At 37.0% G+C, this 21,581-nt stretch overlaps 3 protein-coding genes across 3 annotated transcripts; all 3 read right to left on the reverse strand.

The window, feature by feature from the left end:
- Window positions 1-8,526: 8,526 nt before the first annotated feature.
- Window positions 8,527-9,966, reverse strand: LOC136852386 (troponin T, cardiac muscle-like). Its single transcript, XM_067126977.1, has one exon. The coding sequence runs from the start codon at window positions 9,930-9,932 to the stop codon at window positions 8,637-8,639; it is 1,296 nt and encodes a 431-aa protein (XP_066983078.1). The 5' UTR covers window positions 9,933-9,966; the 3' UTR covers window positions 8,527-8,636.
- Window positions 9,967-12,177: 2,211 nt separating this feature from the next.
- LOC136852181 (myosin-6-like) lies at window positions 12,178-12,726 on the reverse strand. The gene has a single exon (XM_067126626.1). It carries the CDS (start codon window positions 12,724-12,726, stop codon window positions 12,178-12,180), a length of 549 nt encoding a protein of 182 aa, XP_066982727.1.
- A 3,166-nt stretch (window positions 12,727-15,892) lies between these two features.
- Window positions 15,893-16,798, reverse strand: LOC136852182 (uncharacterized). The gene has a single exon (XM_067126627.1). The coding sequence runs from the start codon at window positions 16,796-16,798 to the stop codon at window positions 15,893-15,895; it is 906 nt and encodes a 301-aa protein (XP_066982728.1).
- Window positions 16,799-21,581: the final 4,783 nt, after the last annotated feature.

The following is a 21,581-nucleotide window of genomic DNA, read 5'->3' on the forward strand; positions in this document are numbered from 1 at the left end:
AGACATTACGAACTTAGGCACAGTCAAAGAAATGTAAGGGGTCGCAGCTAGGCGCCGAAGGGACGCCTCAAAGAACCTCAAGTAATGCCTTAAGTGATATTCCCCTATGGGGAACTTTTCTACAGTTTTCTTAGCAATATGGAAGAAAGAGAATGTGAAGGGACGTGTAGTAAGAAAAATGAAAGGGGTTGTAGCTAGGGGTCTAAGGAACGCCACAAAGAACCTTGAGTAATATTCCCCTATGGGGAACATTTCTGCTGCTTTCTTATCAATATGAAAGCGAATATGGAGGGACGTACAGTCAAGGAAATGAAATGGGTTGCAGCTAGGGGCCTAAGGAACGCCACACACAAAGAACCTTGAGTAATATTCCCCTATGGGGAACATTTCTACAGTTTTCTTGGCAATAAAAAAAAAGAATATGGAGGGACGTACAGTCAAAGAAATGAAAGGGGTTGCAGCTAGGAGCCTAAGGAACGCCACAAAGAACCCTGAGTGATATTCCCCCATGAGGAACATTTCTACAGCTTTCTAAGGCCCTACAAACCGTGTCAGTCCAGAGACGTCGGGACGAGTGGCGTAGAAATTGAAGTGATCTCTGTTTATCTTCGTCAAGAGGATGACCTTGGTTCCCTCATAGATGTTGGCTTGGAGTCTCAAAATGACGTCTGCCTGGGACTTAGATCCCTGTAGCACTAAAAGCCATTTGATCTTGTGGCTGTTGAGAGGTCGTTTGCGAATCTGTGAAGAAAGAAAGAAAATTATTATTAGAGAATATTAATATTTCATGGGATTAATATTATACTTGAAGTTACTTTTCTTAACAGTATTTGTTTAAGTGGATATTATGAGAATCTGAAGAGAGATTTAATGTAATCGCCATGTAGAAAAACAGCAGCAATTTAACCAAAGTTTTGTTATTTTGATTATACATACATATATACCTACGCACACACACACACACACACACACACACACACACATATATATATATATATATATATATATATATATATATATATATATATATATATATATATATATATATATATATATATATATAAACAATTTTATCACATCACCGAGATTCATATACAAGCATTAAGCTAATTGCCCTTCGGTTAACATATATGAAAATATATTATTCCTGATAGAGCGAATTGGATATTAAACGACATTTGTAGCTTAACGCTTATATATATATATATATATATATATATATATATATATATATATATATATATATATATATATATATATATATATATATATATAATATAAATATATTAACTTTCTACTCCGATGCCTTATAATAATTCTCATCAACAGGATATATATACATTCATGCCACAATATTTAAAGTAATCAAACCTACACTTCATCAGTACAACGGCCCTCGCTGACCGCAAGAAAGAACACCAAATTAACAACCAAACTATAACCTACAATCACTCACATTATCAAAGATATCGAATAGGTTCCCTGGAGAGCAGAGGGCAAGGAGCAGAGTCCTATCTTTTCCGGATCCTAATATCCTTTCCAGGATCGCTCTGGAACCGTTGTAGAAGTGCAGTATCAGGGCGGAGGGTTGGGAAGATAAGTGTCTCGATAAGTCTCCTACGCTGATGGTATCTGGGTTGGGGAATAATAATAATAATAATAATAATAATAATAATAATAATAATAATAACAATAATAATAATAATAATAATAATAATAATAATGATATTTGAATTTTGAGATATTTTCTTTTCGAGAGAGGAAAAAAATCAAGATTTTCTGAGAGGTTTATAATAATAATAATAATGTAATAATAATAATAATAATAATAATAATAATAATAATAATAATAATAATAATAATAATAATAATAATAATATTTAAATTTTAAGAGCTATTTTATTTTCGAGATAGGAAAAAATCAAGATTTTCTGAAAGGTCTATAATAATAATAATAATAATAATAATAATAATAATAATAATAATAATAATAATAATAATAATAATAATAATAATATTTTAAATTTTAAGAGATATTTTATTTTCGAGAGAAGAAAAAAAAGCCAACGTTTTCTGAAAGGCCTATAATAATAATAATAATAATAATAATAATAATAATAATAATAATAATAATAATAATAATAATAATAATAATAATAATATTGATGCTTTAAGACTTTTTTCTTGAGGAAGGACAGGAACAGAATTTTCTGAAAGGCTTGTTACTTAATAATAATAATAATAATAATAATAATAATAATAATAATAATAATAATAATAATAATAATAATAATAATAATAATGGCGCCTTCAAATATTATTTCATCCTCACTTATACTATCATCATCAGCATCTACAAAACTATAATAAAGACTCCCAGTCTTGTAGCAGAGGGAACAAAAAAAATTCTGGTATTAGGTAATCTGACATCGTGGTACTGTACCAGACGGAATATAAAAGTTGAAGCTTTGAGTAAACGAGTAGCACGCACGGTTTCAGAATTCATTAAGAGTGTTTTCTAATGATTGGAAATATCTCTTGAAAGTGGTGTAAATCAAATTAACTTGACTTATGAAGTGAAAGCTATCATTCTGGGAGCAATGCTGTCTGTAGTGAACTTAAAATATTGTAGAAGGCCAAAGAGAGAGTCAGTGTTTTAAAAAATACCAAAATTAGAGATCTGAACCATATGGTACTAGCACTGTCAAGGAAACTGAAATATCGAGGTCATCCATCTAGAAAGACAATATTCAGGATATATTAAAATTAGTTGCCCGTGTCGCAAATTCCTGAGATTGCACCAGACCCGGTTTTTTTTGCCATGCACCTAGGTTAGGTTAGGTGAGGTTAGGTTAGGTTAGGTTAGATTAGTATCTATAAAATTAACTTGGGTGTGGGGAAACATAATGAGATTAGTTTCAAGAAAATTCTATGGTTGGTTTTTAAGATATGTTAGATCATATTAGTTCTATCTACTTAATTTGCGTGTGGGAAACATAATAACCCGGTACTCGGTTGCATCTCAGGAAAATCCACCCGGTTCATCTGGTACTAAATTTGACAACGGGTTATTCGATAAAGCTTTGAGAACCGAGCAGAGACTTTACCTTCGTACGTCGCGTCATAGAGGAGCTGCAGACTGAGAGATTTCATCTCTGACAGAGAAATCAGGAGACTCTGGACATCACTTGTCAGCAGGTTGCTGAAACCATGGTTCAGAAAAGGGACACTTAGACACTTTTTTGCACTTGAAATTTATAACATCAGCAACTCATTACCATCAGAAGCATCATTATCAGCTCATCATCATTTGGGATCTTTCCTAGATAGTGGCCTCCAGGGGTTTTAGGGGGTCGTTATCTAGGACTAATATTTTTCGGGGGTCATTTTATGATATTTACAGTCTTTTGTTTATGTTTTTACTGTCAACCCCAACGGTGGAGGTGGATGCTTACCGGGTTAAAACCCTTTGGGGACACTATCTAGGAAAGATCCATCGTTTTTTGTAGCAGTTGCTTTTGTGGAAATTCTTCTAGGCTAAGTAAACAGCTAAAGATCCAAGGTACCTTTCGTCCTGAACATGCCCAGTGAAGACGTGGCTCGCCAGAGATGCCGTTAGGCCTACAGTTAGGCTCACGATGAGCAGAGCTGAGGGTTGTAGATTATAATTATGTTACTGGTAACTGTAGTTTTACTAGGCCTATGGACGAACTTAGAAAAGTACCTACTGGATGTGATTATCATATTTGAAATGAAAACTCTGTTGGTTTATATATCAAATCATATAGTAATAAATTTTTTTCTCTTATTAACAAGTTCATATGATTGTTTATTTCCATATTTTTGTATCTTTTCATAACATATGAATGGGCCTATAACTGTAATTTACATGTGCTGTTATAGATATGTTCATATATTGTGAAAAATTGTAAAAACGATAGAATAAGCATGAAAATTTATCATATTACTGTATATTCTGATATATAAAACTAAAGTTTTAAATGACACAAAAACATACTAATATTGCACATATTCACCCACTTAAAATTAACAGTCATAACAAATTATCAGTCTATTATAGAATTAAACCTGTCTGTTTTCTAACTGTTTTTATATATTTATCTCTTCTTTCTTCTTAGAATACTTACGTGAACAGAACTTGAAAAATAACTTCATTTTTCGACAGCAGGGAACAAGTTCCTGAAAAGACAGAAAGTTTTATTTAATCTCTATCCTATTCTCTCAGAAATAAGCAGAAAGTCAAAGCGGAAAGCTTTCAATCGATAATTTGACAAAAATTATTAAAACTGATTTCATTCGAAAATGTACACAATTGTAGCCTGTTTTTTGAAGATGACTGTAGATATTGACAGCTGATATCACTGAAGTTAATCATGATTGGCTGTTTATGACTGTGACCATTCAGAATTAGTAGTATTTCTTTATTTTTTTTTTATAAAACTCATGAAGTTTCTTTCTCGTAAAAGAAAATAAAACTATAAAAACAATTTCTAAAACTTTTGACTAAATGAAAACTGGATATATATATATATATATATATATATATATATATATATATATATATATATATATATATATATATATATATATATAGATAGAGAGAGAGAGAGAGAGAGAGAGAGAGAGAGAGAGAGAGAGAGAGAGACTTGCAACCAACCTTCTTCAGTCTTCAATGCTCCAGTGCATTAGACCAACGCTCCAAGGACGCTCTCCTTCCTCCGGCGGGAAGTGGACCAGAATGAGACGCCTCTTGGGTCCTCACCGAAAAGGTAGATTCGTTAGTTGGCCCACCCCACCCCCTCCCCTCTCCTCCCACCGTTCTTCTTCTTCTTCTTCTTCTTCTTCGTCTTCTTTACTCCCCTACTTAGGAGTCGATAGCCATTAAATAGTCAGGTGCTGAATTGTTTATTGAGAACGACTTTTTTCTTTTAAGGTGGTCTGCTGTAGACGAAAGGTAATATAATTTTGTGGCTGTATTCATGTTTAGGTGAGTTGGTTGCAGGTGTGAATGGAGGTATGTGTATGTATACATACATATGTATATATGTATGTATATATTATATACACATTATATATATATATATATTATATATACACGTATATATATAATATTATATATTATATATATTTAAACACACACATATATATATATGTATATGTATTTATATACATACATATATATACACCTATACATACATATATATAAATCAAATTCCCTCTACAACATTTTCAGTGTCTGACAACTGACCAACCTTCCTAATCACTAATTAAAACCTCCCGTCTACAGACATGAATCAATGAAAAACAAATCCATGGGTCTGACTGACAGGCGTTAATGTCAAAGAACTTAAAAGTTAATTTGGAGTGATGTATGTAAATCAAAATGTGACATTTTTTTCGACAATGGCTGAAGTTTTTTTGTTTACGAATTTCGGAAAAAAATAAGCTTCTTGTTTACTGATGACGTCATCGTGTCTCTCTCAGGCCCGGGGACTTTTTGGGACCTGGTCTGAGGTCAAAAGGTTAGGAAGTTAGGAGAAGCTACAAAACTAGTGGTATGGTTGATACCAAAAAATCAGTTGGTTATCAATAAATAACAATAAACTCGTCTTGGAAATAAAGGTTGTTAGAGTTAAATTGTTCCTGAGTTACAAAAACTTGAAAGATATTAATTTTACAAAACAATATGAAAAGAATCAGAGTTTAATTTGGCTGAATCTGACTGCAACATTTCTTAAAACAGTCTGGAATTTTGATAAAACAACATGATTAAATGTTGCTGTAACACATTTCTTCATAAAGTCTGGAATATACACTAAGCAAAACAAAATTAAGGCTGATTAAGACTGATTTCTTCAGTCTTAATCGGACGCTGCTTCTATACTGTTATAGGATTGAGTTGAGTACAGAATTTAGGCCAAAGACCAAGCGCTGGGACCTATATAATGAGGTCATTCAGCTCTGAGAGGGGAACTGAGAGTAAAAAGATCTAAAAGGTGTAACAGGAGGAAAACCTCAAAGCAGTTGCACTATGAAACATTTTTTAGGAGAAGGTGGATAGCAAGATGGAAGAAAGGGAATATGAATGGAGTTACAGTAAAAGGAATGGAAGGGGTCGCAGCTAGGGGTCGAAGGGACGCTGCAAAGAACCTTAAGTAATGCCTACAGTGCGCTGCGTGAGGTGCACTGACGGTAGTACCCCATTACGGGGAGTTTTAGGGAAATTCCTATGAACCTTACAAGTCATTATTTCACAGACTAGACAGCGGTTGTGAGCAGATTATAGAACAGCTACAATCTTCAATTGATATACGACAACGAGGTTGTAACAATACCAGCTTCAATGTGAATCAGTGATTCTTAACCTTTTTATGACCACGCCCCCTCTAAGACTTGGTCCTTCCCCCCACGCCCCCCTCCCTTGCATCGATGGGTAAAATTCCCTCCTAGATTTAAAGGAAAATAAAAAAAAGAGAAAGAGAAGGGGTTCCGAGGGATAGGGAGAGAGGCAAACAATTACAAAACATGGTAAGCCCAACGAGTCTAACCCTCAGTAGTAGACTATAGGTAACTAGCGTTACAAGGCTATGATACTGTTGCATCTTTTCATAAACTTCTGAATATTGGTTCCTCACTCTTGTCAATAGAGTAACGAATATAATTAAAGAATTTTTTATTTTTCCCCCAGGGCTCGTCTCTCCCATGGAAATTGCTGATCCCCCGCCCCTATTGGGGCGCGCATCCCCAGGTTAAGAACCACTGAATTATAAATAGACCACAATTCACAACGACTAAGTTTGTTGAAAGCTACAAATGTTTAAGTAACTTAAACTGATCACTCATTGCAAATATGGAAACTTAGGTCATGCATATTGTTCATACATATTGATTCATACATAACGTTAATAAATATTGATTCATACATACGATTCATACATATTGATTCATACATAATATTCACGCATATCGATTCATACATACTGTTCACACATATCAATTCATACTGTTCATACATTTTGATTCATACATAATGTTCATACATAATGATTCGTACATACTGTTCATACATATTGATTTAGACATACTGTTCATACATTGATTCATACATAGCTAATATTCATACAAATAATTCATACATACTCTTCATACATATTGATTCATTCATAATATTTACACATATTGATTCTTACATTGATTCACACATATTGATTCACACATATAGATTCATACATATTGGCCACATATATTGGTTCATACATATTGGCCACATATATTGGTTCATACATACTCTTAATAATTATTGATTCATACATGCTATTCATGTACATTGATTTATACATAATACCACAAGCTCTTTCTATGCGCAAAATCATTTTTACTATATTTTATCATATATCTGTTTGATTGCGTTCCTTCTTTCATCCTTTATTTGTATTCTCTCTCTCTCTCTCTCTCTCTCTCTCTCTCTCTCTCTCTCTCTCTCTCTCTCTCTCTCTCTCTCTCTCTTATTGATCAGGTTTAGATAGGACACCAACGAAATATTATTGTTGAGAATTATACTGACTTGGTTATAGAAACGAAAAATAAACAATGTTGTGAAATACCAAATAAATTTAAGACACAACAGGGGACATTTTAATTCAATAAAATGTTTACAAGTCAGCTGCTATTATTTAAGAATCAATTAATAGAAAAATTCTGTTATTTATTTAGTACTACCTTTAAACTTGACATGTGTCAGTAGATTTTTACTTGACTATCTCAAGTTTTGAAGTAATTTCAAGAGAACAATTGAAAGACCTGTGTTGGATCCTGATGCGAGTCAGAAATTTATATATATATATATATATATATATATATATATATATATATATATATATATATATTTATACACACACACACACAAAACACACACACACACATATATATATACACACATACACACACATATATATATACTGTGTATATATATATATATATATATATATATATATATATATATATATATATATATATATATATATATATATATATATATATATACACACACAAAACACACACATATATATATACACATACACACACACAATTATTTTCTTGGAATTACTTTAAAAATTGAGATAGTCAAGAACAAAACCAATGACACATGTCACGTTTAAAGGTAGCAGTGAATAATTAACAGATTTTTGGGATTTCAAAATATTGTTCGTTTTTCATTGCTATAACCAAGTCAGTATAATTCTCAACAATAATATTTCGTTGGTGTCCTATCTAAACTTGAGCAATAAGAGAGAGAGAGAGAGAGAGAGAGAGAGAGAGAGAGAGAGAGAGAGAGAGAGAGAGAGAGAGAGAGAGAGAGAGAAAGAATACAAATAAAGGATGAAAGAAAGAATGCAATGTCATAGATATATGATAAAATATAATAAAAATGACTCTGTGCATAAGAAGAGCTTCTGGTAGTCATACCTTAATAAGTAAACCACTGTTGGTAATGAAACAAAAAAATATAGCTTCATAATATTAAAGTTTATTTTCCCTAAAATATTTACAAAATGAAACGACATCAGAACAACAAAAAATAAAAAACTTTCCAGAGTGTCAAGTTAAACGAAAAATTAAGAAAAGCAGGGTTCCCTCCCCAGTTTCCTGTCCGTCCTTTCGACCCCGGCTCCGACCTCGTCTCGCCATCTGACGATGACCATCAGCTGGCGTTCCAGCGTTTTCACCCGACTTTCCAGAATGTCCCTGTCCTTCTCCGCTTGGTCCAACTCCCGGCGCAGATGCCGGCAGTCGTATTTCAGCTGTTCCCACTCGAGTTCCAGCTTGCCTTTCTCGGCCTCCACGTCCAGACACTTCTTGGTCATCTCGCTGAGTTTGCGCTGTTCCTCCCGAAACTCCTCCTTGTTTAGGTTGGCCAGGTGCTCTTTGCCTTCGAGGTCGCCCTGGAGGACTCCGACCTCTTCCTTCAACTCCCCGACTCTCTTCTCGAGGTCGCGTATTTGCTCCTTCCGCTCGACCTCCTCCGTCTGGAACCGGTTGACGGCGTCGCTCTGTTCCCTGTTCTGCTCCTCCAGCCGCTGCTTCTCTCGATCCAAGAGGTCCTTCTCCTCCTGCAGCTGGTGGGCGAGGTACTCCTGCTGTTGCAGCTGGCAGGTGATCTTCGCCAGCTGCACGTTCAAGTCCACGACCTCCGCTTTCAGATCGTCGTTCGTCTCCGTCAGTTCGTCCGCCCTGGTCGTCAGGTCTTTGTTGTCCTCTTTCATCTTGAGGATCTGCTCCTCCAGGTGATCCTTGGCGAAGTCCTTGGCCCGCACGTCCCCCTCCAGCCGCTCATTCTCTTCCTCGAGCTCTTGAATCCTGTCCAGCAGGGTCTGTTGGTCCTTCTCGTGCTTGCAGCGGGGGAGAAATCCTTCGTCATTCTCCTCTCCCTCTTCTTCTTCTTCTTCTTCTTCTTCTTCTTCTTCTTCTTCTTCTTCTTCTTCTTCTTCTTCGTCTTCTTCTTCTTCTTCTTCCTGTCGTCTGCTAGTCCTCCATTCCTCGACGTCCTCCATCGTCTCCCGGAACCGTGTTTTGAGGTCGAGAATCCCTCTGCTCCGTTGGACCCACTCTTCCCTCTCCAGCGTTATGGCGTCGCACAGCGATTTCACCGCCGCTTTCATCTCCCTTTCCGTCTTTTCCAGGGACTGGGCGAGCAGGAAGAATAAAGTCGCCATTCCAGCAGTGTTCAAGAATTCCGAGGTTAAAATGGACTGCTTTCCGTTCTCCGGAGCGGCTGAGGTCGTTCCAGCGAGGTTTACAAGATGAGCGTCGTCGGAGCTGAAGTTCCAGAATGTCTGGATCCAGAAGGCTCCCAGAATGCCTGAGGCGATGGCCAGGAAGAGCCAGACCTTCTTCGAGTTGAAACAATCCATGGCTGATGGGAATATGTTTTCGGGGGGTCATTCTCGTTATTATATACTCTCGCCTTCCCGAATTTTCTTCTGGTGAATTTTTGGTTTGAGATAAATTTCGAATAAAAGATCGAGGATACTTTTGTTGGTCTAAAAGGAATTTTAGGATTAATTGAAGGAGCTCAGTGTTTTGACAGAGAGCGGATTAAGACAACTAAGCACAGTACATGTATACACACACACACACACACACACACACACACACACATATATATATATATATATATATATATATATATATATATATATATATATATATATATATATATATATATATATATATATATATATATTATGTGTGTGTTTTAATGACGTCATAACCATGTTAAGAATAAGGCTGTTGGCGTTATGATTTAGTTGCCAAGTGTTACTTAAAAAAATAAATATTTAAATTTCAATAAACATTAACTTCCGGAACGCCTGTGTAAGTTTTACATCTTATAAGTGAAGGTATCTAATCACTGAAGTTGCTACATCATTTAAACATTATCCTAATTACAAATTGATTTCGAATATATAAAAACAATTCCTTTGTGTTAACAGTAATCGAATCATGATGCTAAGAAAAAATGGCCTTTAAGAATAATAGCACTGAGGAAAAACACGTTAGCCTAGCGATGCTAGACCTATACGGATTGATTCATTAGATATTTTCATAGTTTTATCCGCCTTTATAGGGTAATAATTCCATTCCAAATAAGTCAAAATTAATTTCTTGCTGTAGTACTTTTTTGGCAATTCTCTCTAAGTATCGTAAAAAGCTTTAAAATAGAAAGAAATGGGACTTAGCCCTATATACATACACATACACACGCACACATTTATATATATACATACGTATGTATATATATGTATATACTATTTATATATATATATATATATATATATATATATATATATATATATATATATATATATATATATATATATATATATATATATATATATATATATATATATATATGGGCCTTTGACGACCACAAGTGATCTCACCCCTGGGGCATCATTGCCAACAGAGCGTCATCGAATGGGGGTTTATTTTTACCAGGGGTGGACCCTTCCCCATTCTCAGCTCCATCAGCTAGCCAAGATAGGTGATATCCTCAGACTTATGAAATCCGCAGTCCAATCATCCTTCGCTATGGACGGGAAGCTTTTAGTCTCCAAATCGCAACTCTGAATACAGCGACTTCTGACGGTGCCCTTTTGGATGTCTTGGTGCTCCTGCCATACTGGGACCAAACTTTTGCATATATAAGAGGCATGAAACTTACGGGGTTTTACGCCGCGCCAGTGGTTGCCACTAGAGTATATGCAAGAATTTGATCAATATGCATTGCAAACCCCATATTTTGCATATATAAATGGCATTAAACTTACGGGTTTTACGCCGCGCCAGAGGTTGCCACTGAGGTATATGCAAGAATGGGGTCAATGTGCAATGCATAACCCAATTCACACATGAAGTAGGCATGAAACTTACGGGTTTTTACGCCGCGCCAGTGGTTGCCTTCCACGCATGTGATTGGGCATTGATACCCCCTTTCCGAGGGTATCATATGGCAGGGTTCACGACAATCAATCTTCAGGCAGTTGCCGCCATTTTCACCAGCCGCTGTAGTCTTTCCATCGCGCAGAGATGCTTCCTCAACCATATCTAGGATTGATTTCCATCACAAAGCTCAGCTCATTCCTGTTCCCAACATCAGTAGATATTCAAGGCATTTTACTCGTTTTCCTCTCCAGATTCTTCTTTACTCAGCGTTTAGGTGACTGAGTTTATCTTGTAGAGCTTCTTAACCATTTCAGATTCGTGCTCTAGTTTTCGTAGCCTTGCTGCGGATTCCTTCCCTCATTTTCTTGTGCACTTCATTTTTATTTAGGGGCGTCTTATCTGATGGAGTTGTAGGCAGGTCTTTTGGGTGTGTCTTGGCCCCAGTTGAAGGACGTTGCAAAGCCATGATTTGGCAAGTCCTTCCTCAATGGAGTCCATTTGTCTGTAGAGGACTTTACAGTTGATCTGGGGCTCCCTCAGACATCGAGTTTTATTCAGAAGGCTTTTTCTTTCCATCTTTCTTCTCTGATACAGGTTTTTCTTGCGCCACCATTTTAATCATAGTCTTGTCTCTTTTGGACGGTTCATTTTCCTCGAGTATCAGATTATGACCATTGATTTCTTCAGTTGCCGTTTCTCCTTTAAGAATTTTTACTTTCGTTTCAAGGATGAGATCTTCGCATCCTTGGCCAAGGTCTCTTCGTGGAGTCTTTCTTGTTCCAAGATGGCCTCAAGCTTTTCAAACTCCATGATTTCTAATTCCTCCTTCGCCTCAGCGACTTCAAATTCAAGCTCAATTGTCCTCCTTGTCAGTTCATTCATCTTTCCATTTGACTTCCATTTTTCTGCTAAGAGTATTTTAGATTCTTTTAACAAATCCATGATGTCCTTTTGTTTCTGGGCACACTTGTTTTCCAGTCTGAGGATATCTCTGTCTCTTTGCAAGTTGTGTTCTCTAAGCTTTTCCAGTTCCACTTTTTTCTCAACAATTTCTATTTTGCAGAGGTCGAGCTGTTCCAAATTTTCTTTGGCCATCTGTTTCTCAGTCGCAAGGTCTTGTAGGTTGTCTTGTAAGGCGTTAATCTTCGAGGTCTTAAGCTCATTTTCCCGCTGCAGACTTTCAACGTGCTTCTGCTTCCTTACGTTCTCTTCTCGCGTTCTTTGCAAGTCCTGATTCAGCTTGTTTAGTCTCGTTTGCATTTCGTTTCTGACGTTTTCCTTTGCTGTAGCTCTCGGTGCAAAGTGTCCTTTTCCATCTCGAGAACTACGACCGTGTTTTCCAAAATAATTAGTTTTGGTCTTTGTCCTCCATCTCCTTTCTTTGCAGTTCGGTATCTTTCGTCCTCTCCGTTACTTCGTTTCTGAGTGTTTGCATTTCTGCGGACACTGAAGAGATTTGTTTGTCCTTTTGCTGGTTGAGGCGTTCAAGGTCTCTTATGTTTTGTTCTTTCTTCAGTCCCTCTTCAGTCAGCCACTCTAGCTTCGTTTTTAATTCATTAATCATCTCATCTTTCATTAAATTCTCTTGCTCAAACCTTGAGAAGATCTCATTTTCCTTAATTGGTTTTTCGATATTTCGAATGGCATCCAATTGCCTTGTTTCTTGTTCACTGTCAAATTATAGTCTTCGCTATCTAAACTATCTTCACAATATGAATGATCTTCTTCTTCATAGTCAGTATGATCGCTTTCGTCCACTTGAAGTACAGATTCCTTGGGACAGTCAGAACTGTCCAAAGCCATGAAATCGCTAAAGAATTGAACAATATGGATGCAAAGTCCACGAAGTATAAATACTTCAATGGCCAGCACAACAAGATTAATATAAAAGATACTCTCACGGGGGAATTTAGCCCCGGAGCCAAAGCACTCTGTAAGCACAAATGATAGGAAACTTAGCAACATCTTTGTTTGATACAGATCAGTCCTCGTTGCCTTATCATTAGTTTTTAAAACGGTCACGCGACGTCTCTGGATTCTGCTGGGATTCCGGAGTCATTCCAGTCTTAGCCGGAGCCGACGATCCCGTCTTCAGGAATGCTTGCTGATCCCCGGGCACAACAATTGATGTGTCTGGATTCCGGAGCCATTTTTGGCTGCTAGGAAGCTGCTTCAGTCATCAGGAATTCTTGGCGATTCCCTGGAGAGTTGGTCATGTCCAGTGTTTGGTGATAATTGCAATAGTTCTTCACCCCTCTTTCTAATCATATACTATATATATATATATATATATATATATATATATATATATATATATATATATATATATATATATATATATATATATATATTCGTATATCTTAGAAGAGGGAATTCCTATAAAGTCCCCAGGGACTATCTGAAGACCCTGCAACCAATCTTCATACACACACACGCACATACACACGCTCATACACACACAGACACACACACACACGCATATATATACTCACACACACACACATATATATATATATATATATATATATTGTTACGTGTGGGGTTGGCTGATGATTTTCGAATGAATTAGTGTAATTTATGGGACCCTGTGTCGCCAATGACACACGTAACTTGTCAATGAAAGCTAAAAGTTAACCTCAAAGACAGGCAGTTAATTAATTGAATAGGGTCGCCAGTCGGGGAAAACAATATATAGGATAACAGATTACTCTGCATCAAATGGATTACATCAAACCCCTTACTTCCCAATTGGTCCCGACAAAGAAAGAATGTGCAAAATATATGTAGGCGTATGTACACCCTTGTAACATTTCATCTGTCCATATTTTACCAGTGAACAGGGTCACAGAAGGAAGTACTTGAAATATATGGTTGCAACGTTCAAATAGTGTTTTATGGACCTTTTTATCTTCACACACGCACACACACACAAACACTCACACACACACACACACTCACACACACACACACACATATATATATATATATATATATATATATATATATATATATATATATATATATATATATATATATATATATATATATTTATATATATATATATATATATATATATATATATATATATATATATATATATATATATATATATATATATATGTATATATATATATACATATATATATATATATATATATATATATATATATATATATATATATATATATATATATATATATATATATATATATATATATATATATATATATATATGGGCCTTTGACGACCACAAGTGATCTCACCCTGGGGCATCATTGCCAACAGAGCGTCATCGAATGGGGTTTTATTTTTACCAGGTGGACCCTTCCCATTCTCAGCTCCATCAGCTAGCCAAGATAGGTGATATCCTCAGACTTATGAAATCCGCAGTCCAATCATCCTTCGCTATGGACGGGAAGCTTTTAGTCTCCAAATCGCAACTCTGAATACAGCGACTTCTGACGGTGCCCTTTTGGATGTCTTGGTGCTCCTGCCATACTGGGACCAAACTTTTGCATATATAAGAGGCATGAAACTTACGGGGTTTTACGCCGCGCCAGTGGTTGCCACTAGAGTATATGCAAGAATTTGATCCAATATGCATTGCAAACCCCATATTTTGCATATATAAATGGCATTAAACTTACGGGTTTTTACGCCGCGCCAGAGGTTGCCACTGAGGTATATGCAAGAATGGGGTCCAATGTGCAATGCATAACCCAATTCACACATGAAGTAGGCATGAAACTTACGGGTTTTTACGCCGCGCCAGTGGTTGCCTTCCACGCATGTGATTGGGCATTGATACCCCTTTCCCGAGGGTATCATATGGCAGGGGTTCACGACAATCCAATCTTCAGGCAGTTGCCGCCATTTTCACCAGCCGCTGTAGTCTTTCCATCGCGCAGAGATGCTTCCTCGGCCATATCTAGGATTGATTTCCATCACAAAGCTCAGCTCATTCCTGTTCCCAACATCAGTAGATATTCAAGGCATTTTACTCGTTTTCCCTCTCCAGATTCTTCTTTACTCAGCGTTTAGGTGACTGAGTTTATCTTGTAGAGCTTCTTAACCATTTCAGATTCGTGCTCTAGTTTTCGTAGCCTTGCTGCGGATTCCTTCCTCATTTTCTTGTGCACTTCATTTTTATTTAGGGGCGTCTTATCTGATGGAGTTGTAGGCAGGTCTTTTGGGTGTGTCTTGGCCCCAGTTGAAGGACGTTGCAAAGCCATGATTTGGCGAAGTCCTTCCTCAATGGAGTCCATTTGTCTGTAGAGGACTTTACAGTTGATCTGGGGCTCCCTCAGACATCGAGTTTTATTCAAAGGCTTTTTCTTTCCATCTTTCTTCTCTGATACAGGTTTTTCTTGCGCCACCATTTTAATCATAGTCTTGTCTCTTTTGGACGGTTCATTTTCCTCGAGTATCAGATTATGACCATTGATTTCTTCAGTTGCCGTTTCTCCTTTAAAATTTTTACTTTCGTTTCAAAGGATGAGATCTTCGCATCCTTGGCCAAGGTCTCTTCGTGGAGTCTTTCTTGTTCCAAGATGGCCTCAAGCTTTTCAAACTCCATGATTTCTAATTCCTCCTTCGCCTCGGCGACTTCAAATTCAAGCTCAATTGTCCTCCTTGTCAGTTCATTCATCTTTCCATTTGACTTCCATTTTTCTGCTAAGAGTATTTTAGATTCTTTTAACAAATCCATGATGTCCTTTTGTTTCTGGGCACACTTGTTTTCCAGTCTGAGGATATCTCTGTCTCTTTGCAAGTTGTGTTCTCTAAGCTTTTCCAGTTCCACTTTTTTCTCAACAATTTCTATTTTGCAGAGGTCGAGCTGTTCCAAATTTTCTTTGGCCATCTGTTTCTCAGTCGCAAGGTCTTGTAGGTTGTCTTGTAAGGCGTTAATCTTCGAGGTCTTAAGCTCATTTTCCCGCTGCAGACTTTCAACGTGCTTCTGCTTCCTTACGTTCTCTTCTCGCGTTCTTTGCAAGTCCTGATTCAGCTTGTTTAGTCTCGTTTGCATTTCGTTTCTGACGTTTTCCCTTTGCTGTAGCTCTCGGTGCAAAGTGTCCTTTTCCATCTCGAGAACTACGACCGTGTTTTCCAAAATAATTAGTTTTTGGTCTTTGTCCTCCATCTCCTTTCTTTGCAGTTCGGTATCTTTCGTCCTCTCCGTTACTTCGTTTCTGAGTGTTTGCATTTCTGCGGACACTGAAGAGATTTGTTTGTCCTTTTGCTGGTTGAGGCGTTCAAGGTCTCTTATGTTTTGTTCTTTCTTCAGTCCCTCTTCAGTCAGCCACTCTAGCTTCGTTTTTAATTCATTAATCATCTCATCTTTCATTAAATTCTCTTGCTCAAACCTTGAGAAGATCTCATTTTCCTTAATTGGTTTTTCGATATTTCGAATGGCATCCAATTGCCTTGTTTCTTGTTCACTGTCAAATTATAGTCTTCGCTATCTAAACTATCTTCACAATATGAATGATCTTCTTCTTCATAGTCAGTATGATCGCTTTCGTCCACTTGAAGTACAGATTCCTTGGGACAGTCAGAACTGTCCAAAGCCATGAAATCGCTAAAGAATTGAACAATATGGATGCAAAGTCCACGAAGTATAAATACTTCAATGGCCAGCACAACAAGATTAATATAAAAGATACTCTCACGGGGGAATTTAGCCCCGGGCCAAAGCACTCTGTAGCACAAATGATAGGAAACTTAGCAACATCTTTGTTTGATACAGATCAGTCCTCGTTGCCTTATCATTAGTTTTTAAAACGGTCACGCGACGTCTCTGGATTCTGCTGGGATTCCGGAGTCATTCCAGTCTCCGCCGGAGCCGACGATCCCGTCTTCAGGAATGCTTGCTGATCCCCGGGCACAACAATTGATGTCTGGATTCGGAGCCATTTTTGGCTGCTAGGGAAGCTGCTTCAGTCATCAGGAATTCTTGGCGATTCCCTGGAGAGTTGGTCATGTCCAGTGTTTGGTGATAATTGCAATAGTTCTTTACCCTCTTTCTAATCATATACTATATATATATATATATATATATATATATATATATATATATATATATATATATATATATATATATATATTACTCGTATATCTTAGAAGAGGGGGAATTCCTATGGAGTCCCCAGGGACTATCTGAAGACCCTGCAACCAATCTTCATACACACACACACATACACACGCTCATACACACACAGACACACACACACACATATATATATACACACACACACACATATATATATATATATATATATATATATATATATATATATATATATATATATATATATATATATATATATATATATATATATATATATTGTTACGTGTGGGGTTGGCTGATGATTTTCCGAATGAATTAGTGTAATTTATGGGACCCTGTGTCGCCAATGACACACAACTTGTCAATGAAAGCTAAAAGTTAACCTCAAAGACAGGCAGTTAATTAATTGAATAGGGTCGCCAGTCGGGGAAAACAATATATAGGATAACAGATTACTCTGCATCAAATGGATTACAATAAACCCCTTACTTCCCAATTGGTCCCGACAAAGAAAGAATGTGCAAAATATATGTAGGCGTATGTACACCCTTGTAACATTTCATCTGTCCATATTTTACCAGTGAACAGGGTCACAGAAGGAAGTACTTGAAATATATGGTTGCAACGTTCAAATAGTGTTTTATGGACCTTTTTATCTTCACACACCACACACACAAACACTCACACACACACACACACTCACACACACACACACACACATATATATATATATATATATATATATATATATATATATATATATATATATATATATATATATATATATATATATATATATATATATATATATATATATATATATATATATATATATATATATATATATATATATATATATATATATATATATATATATATATATATATATATATATATATATATATATATATATATATATATATATATATATATATATATATATATATATATATATATATATATATGGGCCTTTGACGACCACAAGTGATCTCACCCCTGGGGCATCATTGCCAACAGAGCGTCATCGAATGGGGTTTATTTTTACCAGGGTGGACCCTTCCCCATTCTCAGCTCCATCAGCTAGCCAAGATAGGTGATATCCTCAGACTTATGAAATCCGCAGTCCAATCATCCTTCGCTATGGACGGGAAGCTTTTAGTCTCCAAATCGCAACTCTGAATACAGCGACTTCTGACGGTGCCCTTTTGGATGTCTTGGTGCTCCTGCCATACTGGGACCAAACTTTTGCATATATAAGAGGCATGAAACTTACGGGGTTTTACGCCGCGCCAGTGGTTGCCACTAGAGTATATGCAAGAATTTGATCAATATGCATTGCAAACCCCATATTTTGCATATATAAATGGCATTAAACTTACGGGTTTTTACGCGCGCCAGAGGTTGCCACTGAGGTATATGCAAGAATGGGGTCCAATGTGCAATGCATAACCCAATTCACACATGAAGTAGGCATGAAACTTACGGGTTTTTACGCCGCGCCAGTGGTTGCCTTCCCACGCATGTGATTGGGCATTGATACCCCTTTCCCGAGGGTATCATATGGCAGGGAGTTCACGACAATCCAATCTTCAGGCAGTTGCCGCCATTTTCACCAGCCGCTGTAGTCTTTCCATCGGCAGAGAGATGCTTCCTCAACCATATCTAGGATTGATTTCCATCACAAAGCTCAGCTCATTCCTGTTCCCAACATCAGTAGATCTTCAAGGCATTTTACTCGTTTTCCCTCTCCAGATTCTTCTTTACTCAGCGTTTAGGTGACTGAGTTTATCTTGTAGAGCTTCTTAACCATTTCAGATTCGTGCTCTAGTTTTCGTAGCCTGGCTGCGGATTCCTTCCTCATTTTCTTGTGCACTTCATTTTTATTTAGGGGCGTCTTATCTGATGGAGTTGTAGGCAGGTCTTTTGGGTGTGTCTTGGCCCCAGTTGAAGGACGTTGCAAAGCCATGATTTGGCGAAGTCCTTCCTCAATGGAGTCCATTTGTCTGTAGAGGACTTTACAGTTGATCTGGGGCTCCCTCAGACATCGAGTTTTATTCAAGGCTTTTTCTTTCCATCTTTCTTCTCTGATACAGGTTTTTCTTGCGCCACCATTTTAATCATAGTCTTGTCTCTTTTGGACGGTTCATTTTCCTCGAGTATCAGATTATGACCATTGATTTCTTCAGTTGCCGTTTCTCCTTTAAAATTTTTACTTTCGTTTCCAAGGATGAGATCTTCGCATCCTTGGCCAAGGTCTCTTCGTGGAGTCTTTCTTGTTCCAAGATGGCCTCAAGCTTTTCAAACTCCATGATTTCTAATTCCTCCTTCGCCTCAGCGACTTCAAATTCAAGCTCAATTGTCCTCCTTGTCAGTTCATTCATCTTTCCATTTGACTTCCATTTTTCTGCTAAGAGTATTTTAGATTCTTTTAACAAATCCATGATGTCCTTTTGTTTCTGGGCACACTTGTTTTCCAGTCTGAGGATATCTCTGTCTCTTTGCAAGTTCTGTTCTCTAAGCTTTTCCAGTTCCACTTTTTTCTCAACAATTTCTATTTTGCAGAGGTCGAGCTGTTCCAAATTTTCTTTGGCCATCTGTTTCTCAGTCGCAAGGTCTTGTAGGTTGTCTTGTAAGGCGTTAATCTTCGAGGTCTTAAGCTCATTTTCCCTTCTGCAGACTTTCAACGTGCTTCTGCTTCCTTACGTTCTCTTCTCGCGTTCTTTGCAAGTCCTCATTCAGCTTGTTTAGTCTCGTCTGCATTTCTGTTCTGACGTTTTCCTTTGCTGTAGCTCTCGGTGCAAAGTGTCCTTTTCCATCTCGAGAACTACGACCGTGTTTTCCAAAATAATTAGTTTTTGGTCTTTGTCCTCCATCTCCTTTCTTTGCAGTTCGGTATCTTTCGTCCTTTCCGTTACTTCGTTTCTGAGTGTTTGCATTTCTGCGGACACTGAAGAGATTTGTTTGTCCTTTTTGCTGGTTGAGGCGTTCAAGGTCTCTTATGTTTTGTTCTTTCTTCAGTCCCTCTCCAGTCAGCCACTCTAGCTTCTTTTTTAATTCATTAATCATCTCATCTTTCATTAAATTCTCTTGCTCAAACCTTGAGAAGATCTCATTTTCCTTAATTGGTTTTTCGATATTTCGAATGGCATCCAATTGCGTTGTTTCTTGTTCACTGTCAGAATTATAGTCTTCGCTATCTAAACTATCTTCACAATATGAATGATCTTCTTCTTCATAGTCAGTATGATCGCTTTCGTCCACTTGAAGTACAGATTCCTTGGGACAGTCAGAACTGTCCAAAGCCATGAAATCGCTAAAGAATTGAACAATATGGATGCAAAGTCCACGAAGTATAAATACTTCAATGGCCAGCACAACAAGATTAATATAAAAGATACTCTCACGGGGGAATTTAGCCCCGGAGCCAAAGCACTCTGTAAGCACAAATGATAGGAAACTTAGCAACATCTTTGTTTGATACAGATCAGTCCTCTTTGCCTTATCATTAGTTTTTAAAACGGTCACGTGACGTCTCTGGATTCTGCTGGGATTCCGGAGTCATTCCAGTCTTAGCCGGAGCCGACGATCCCGTCTTCAGGAATGCTTGCTGATCCCCGGGCACAACAACTGATGTGTCTGGATTCCGGAGCCATTTTTGGCTGCTAGGAAGCTGCTTCAGTCATCAGGAATTCTTGGCGATTCCTGGAGAGTTGGTCATGTCCAGTGTTTGGTGATAATTGCAATAGTTCTTCACCCCCTCTTTCTAATCATACAATATATATATATATATATATATATATATATATATATATATATATATATATATATATATATATATATATATATGTATATATATATATCTTAGAAGAGAGGGGAATTCTATGGAGTCCCAGGGACTATCTGAAGACCCTGAAACCAATCTTCATACACACACACGCACATACACACGCTCATACACACACAGACACACGCACACACGTATATATATACTCACACACACACACACACACACACACATATATATATATATATATATATATATATATAT

This window comes from Macrobrachium rosenbergii, chromosome 25, assembly GCF_040412425.1.
Source record: "Macrobrachium rosenbergii isolate ZJJX-2024 chromosome 25, ASM4041242v1, whole genome shotgun sequence".
Taxonomy (NCBI): Eukaryota; Metazoa; Arthropoda; class Malacostraca; order Decapoda; family Palaemonidae; genus Macrobrachium; species Macrobrachium rosenbergii.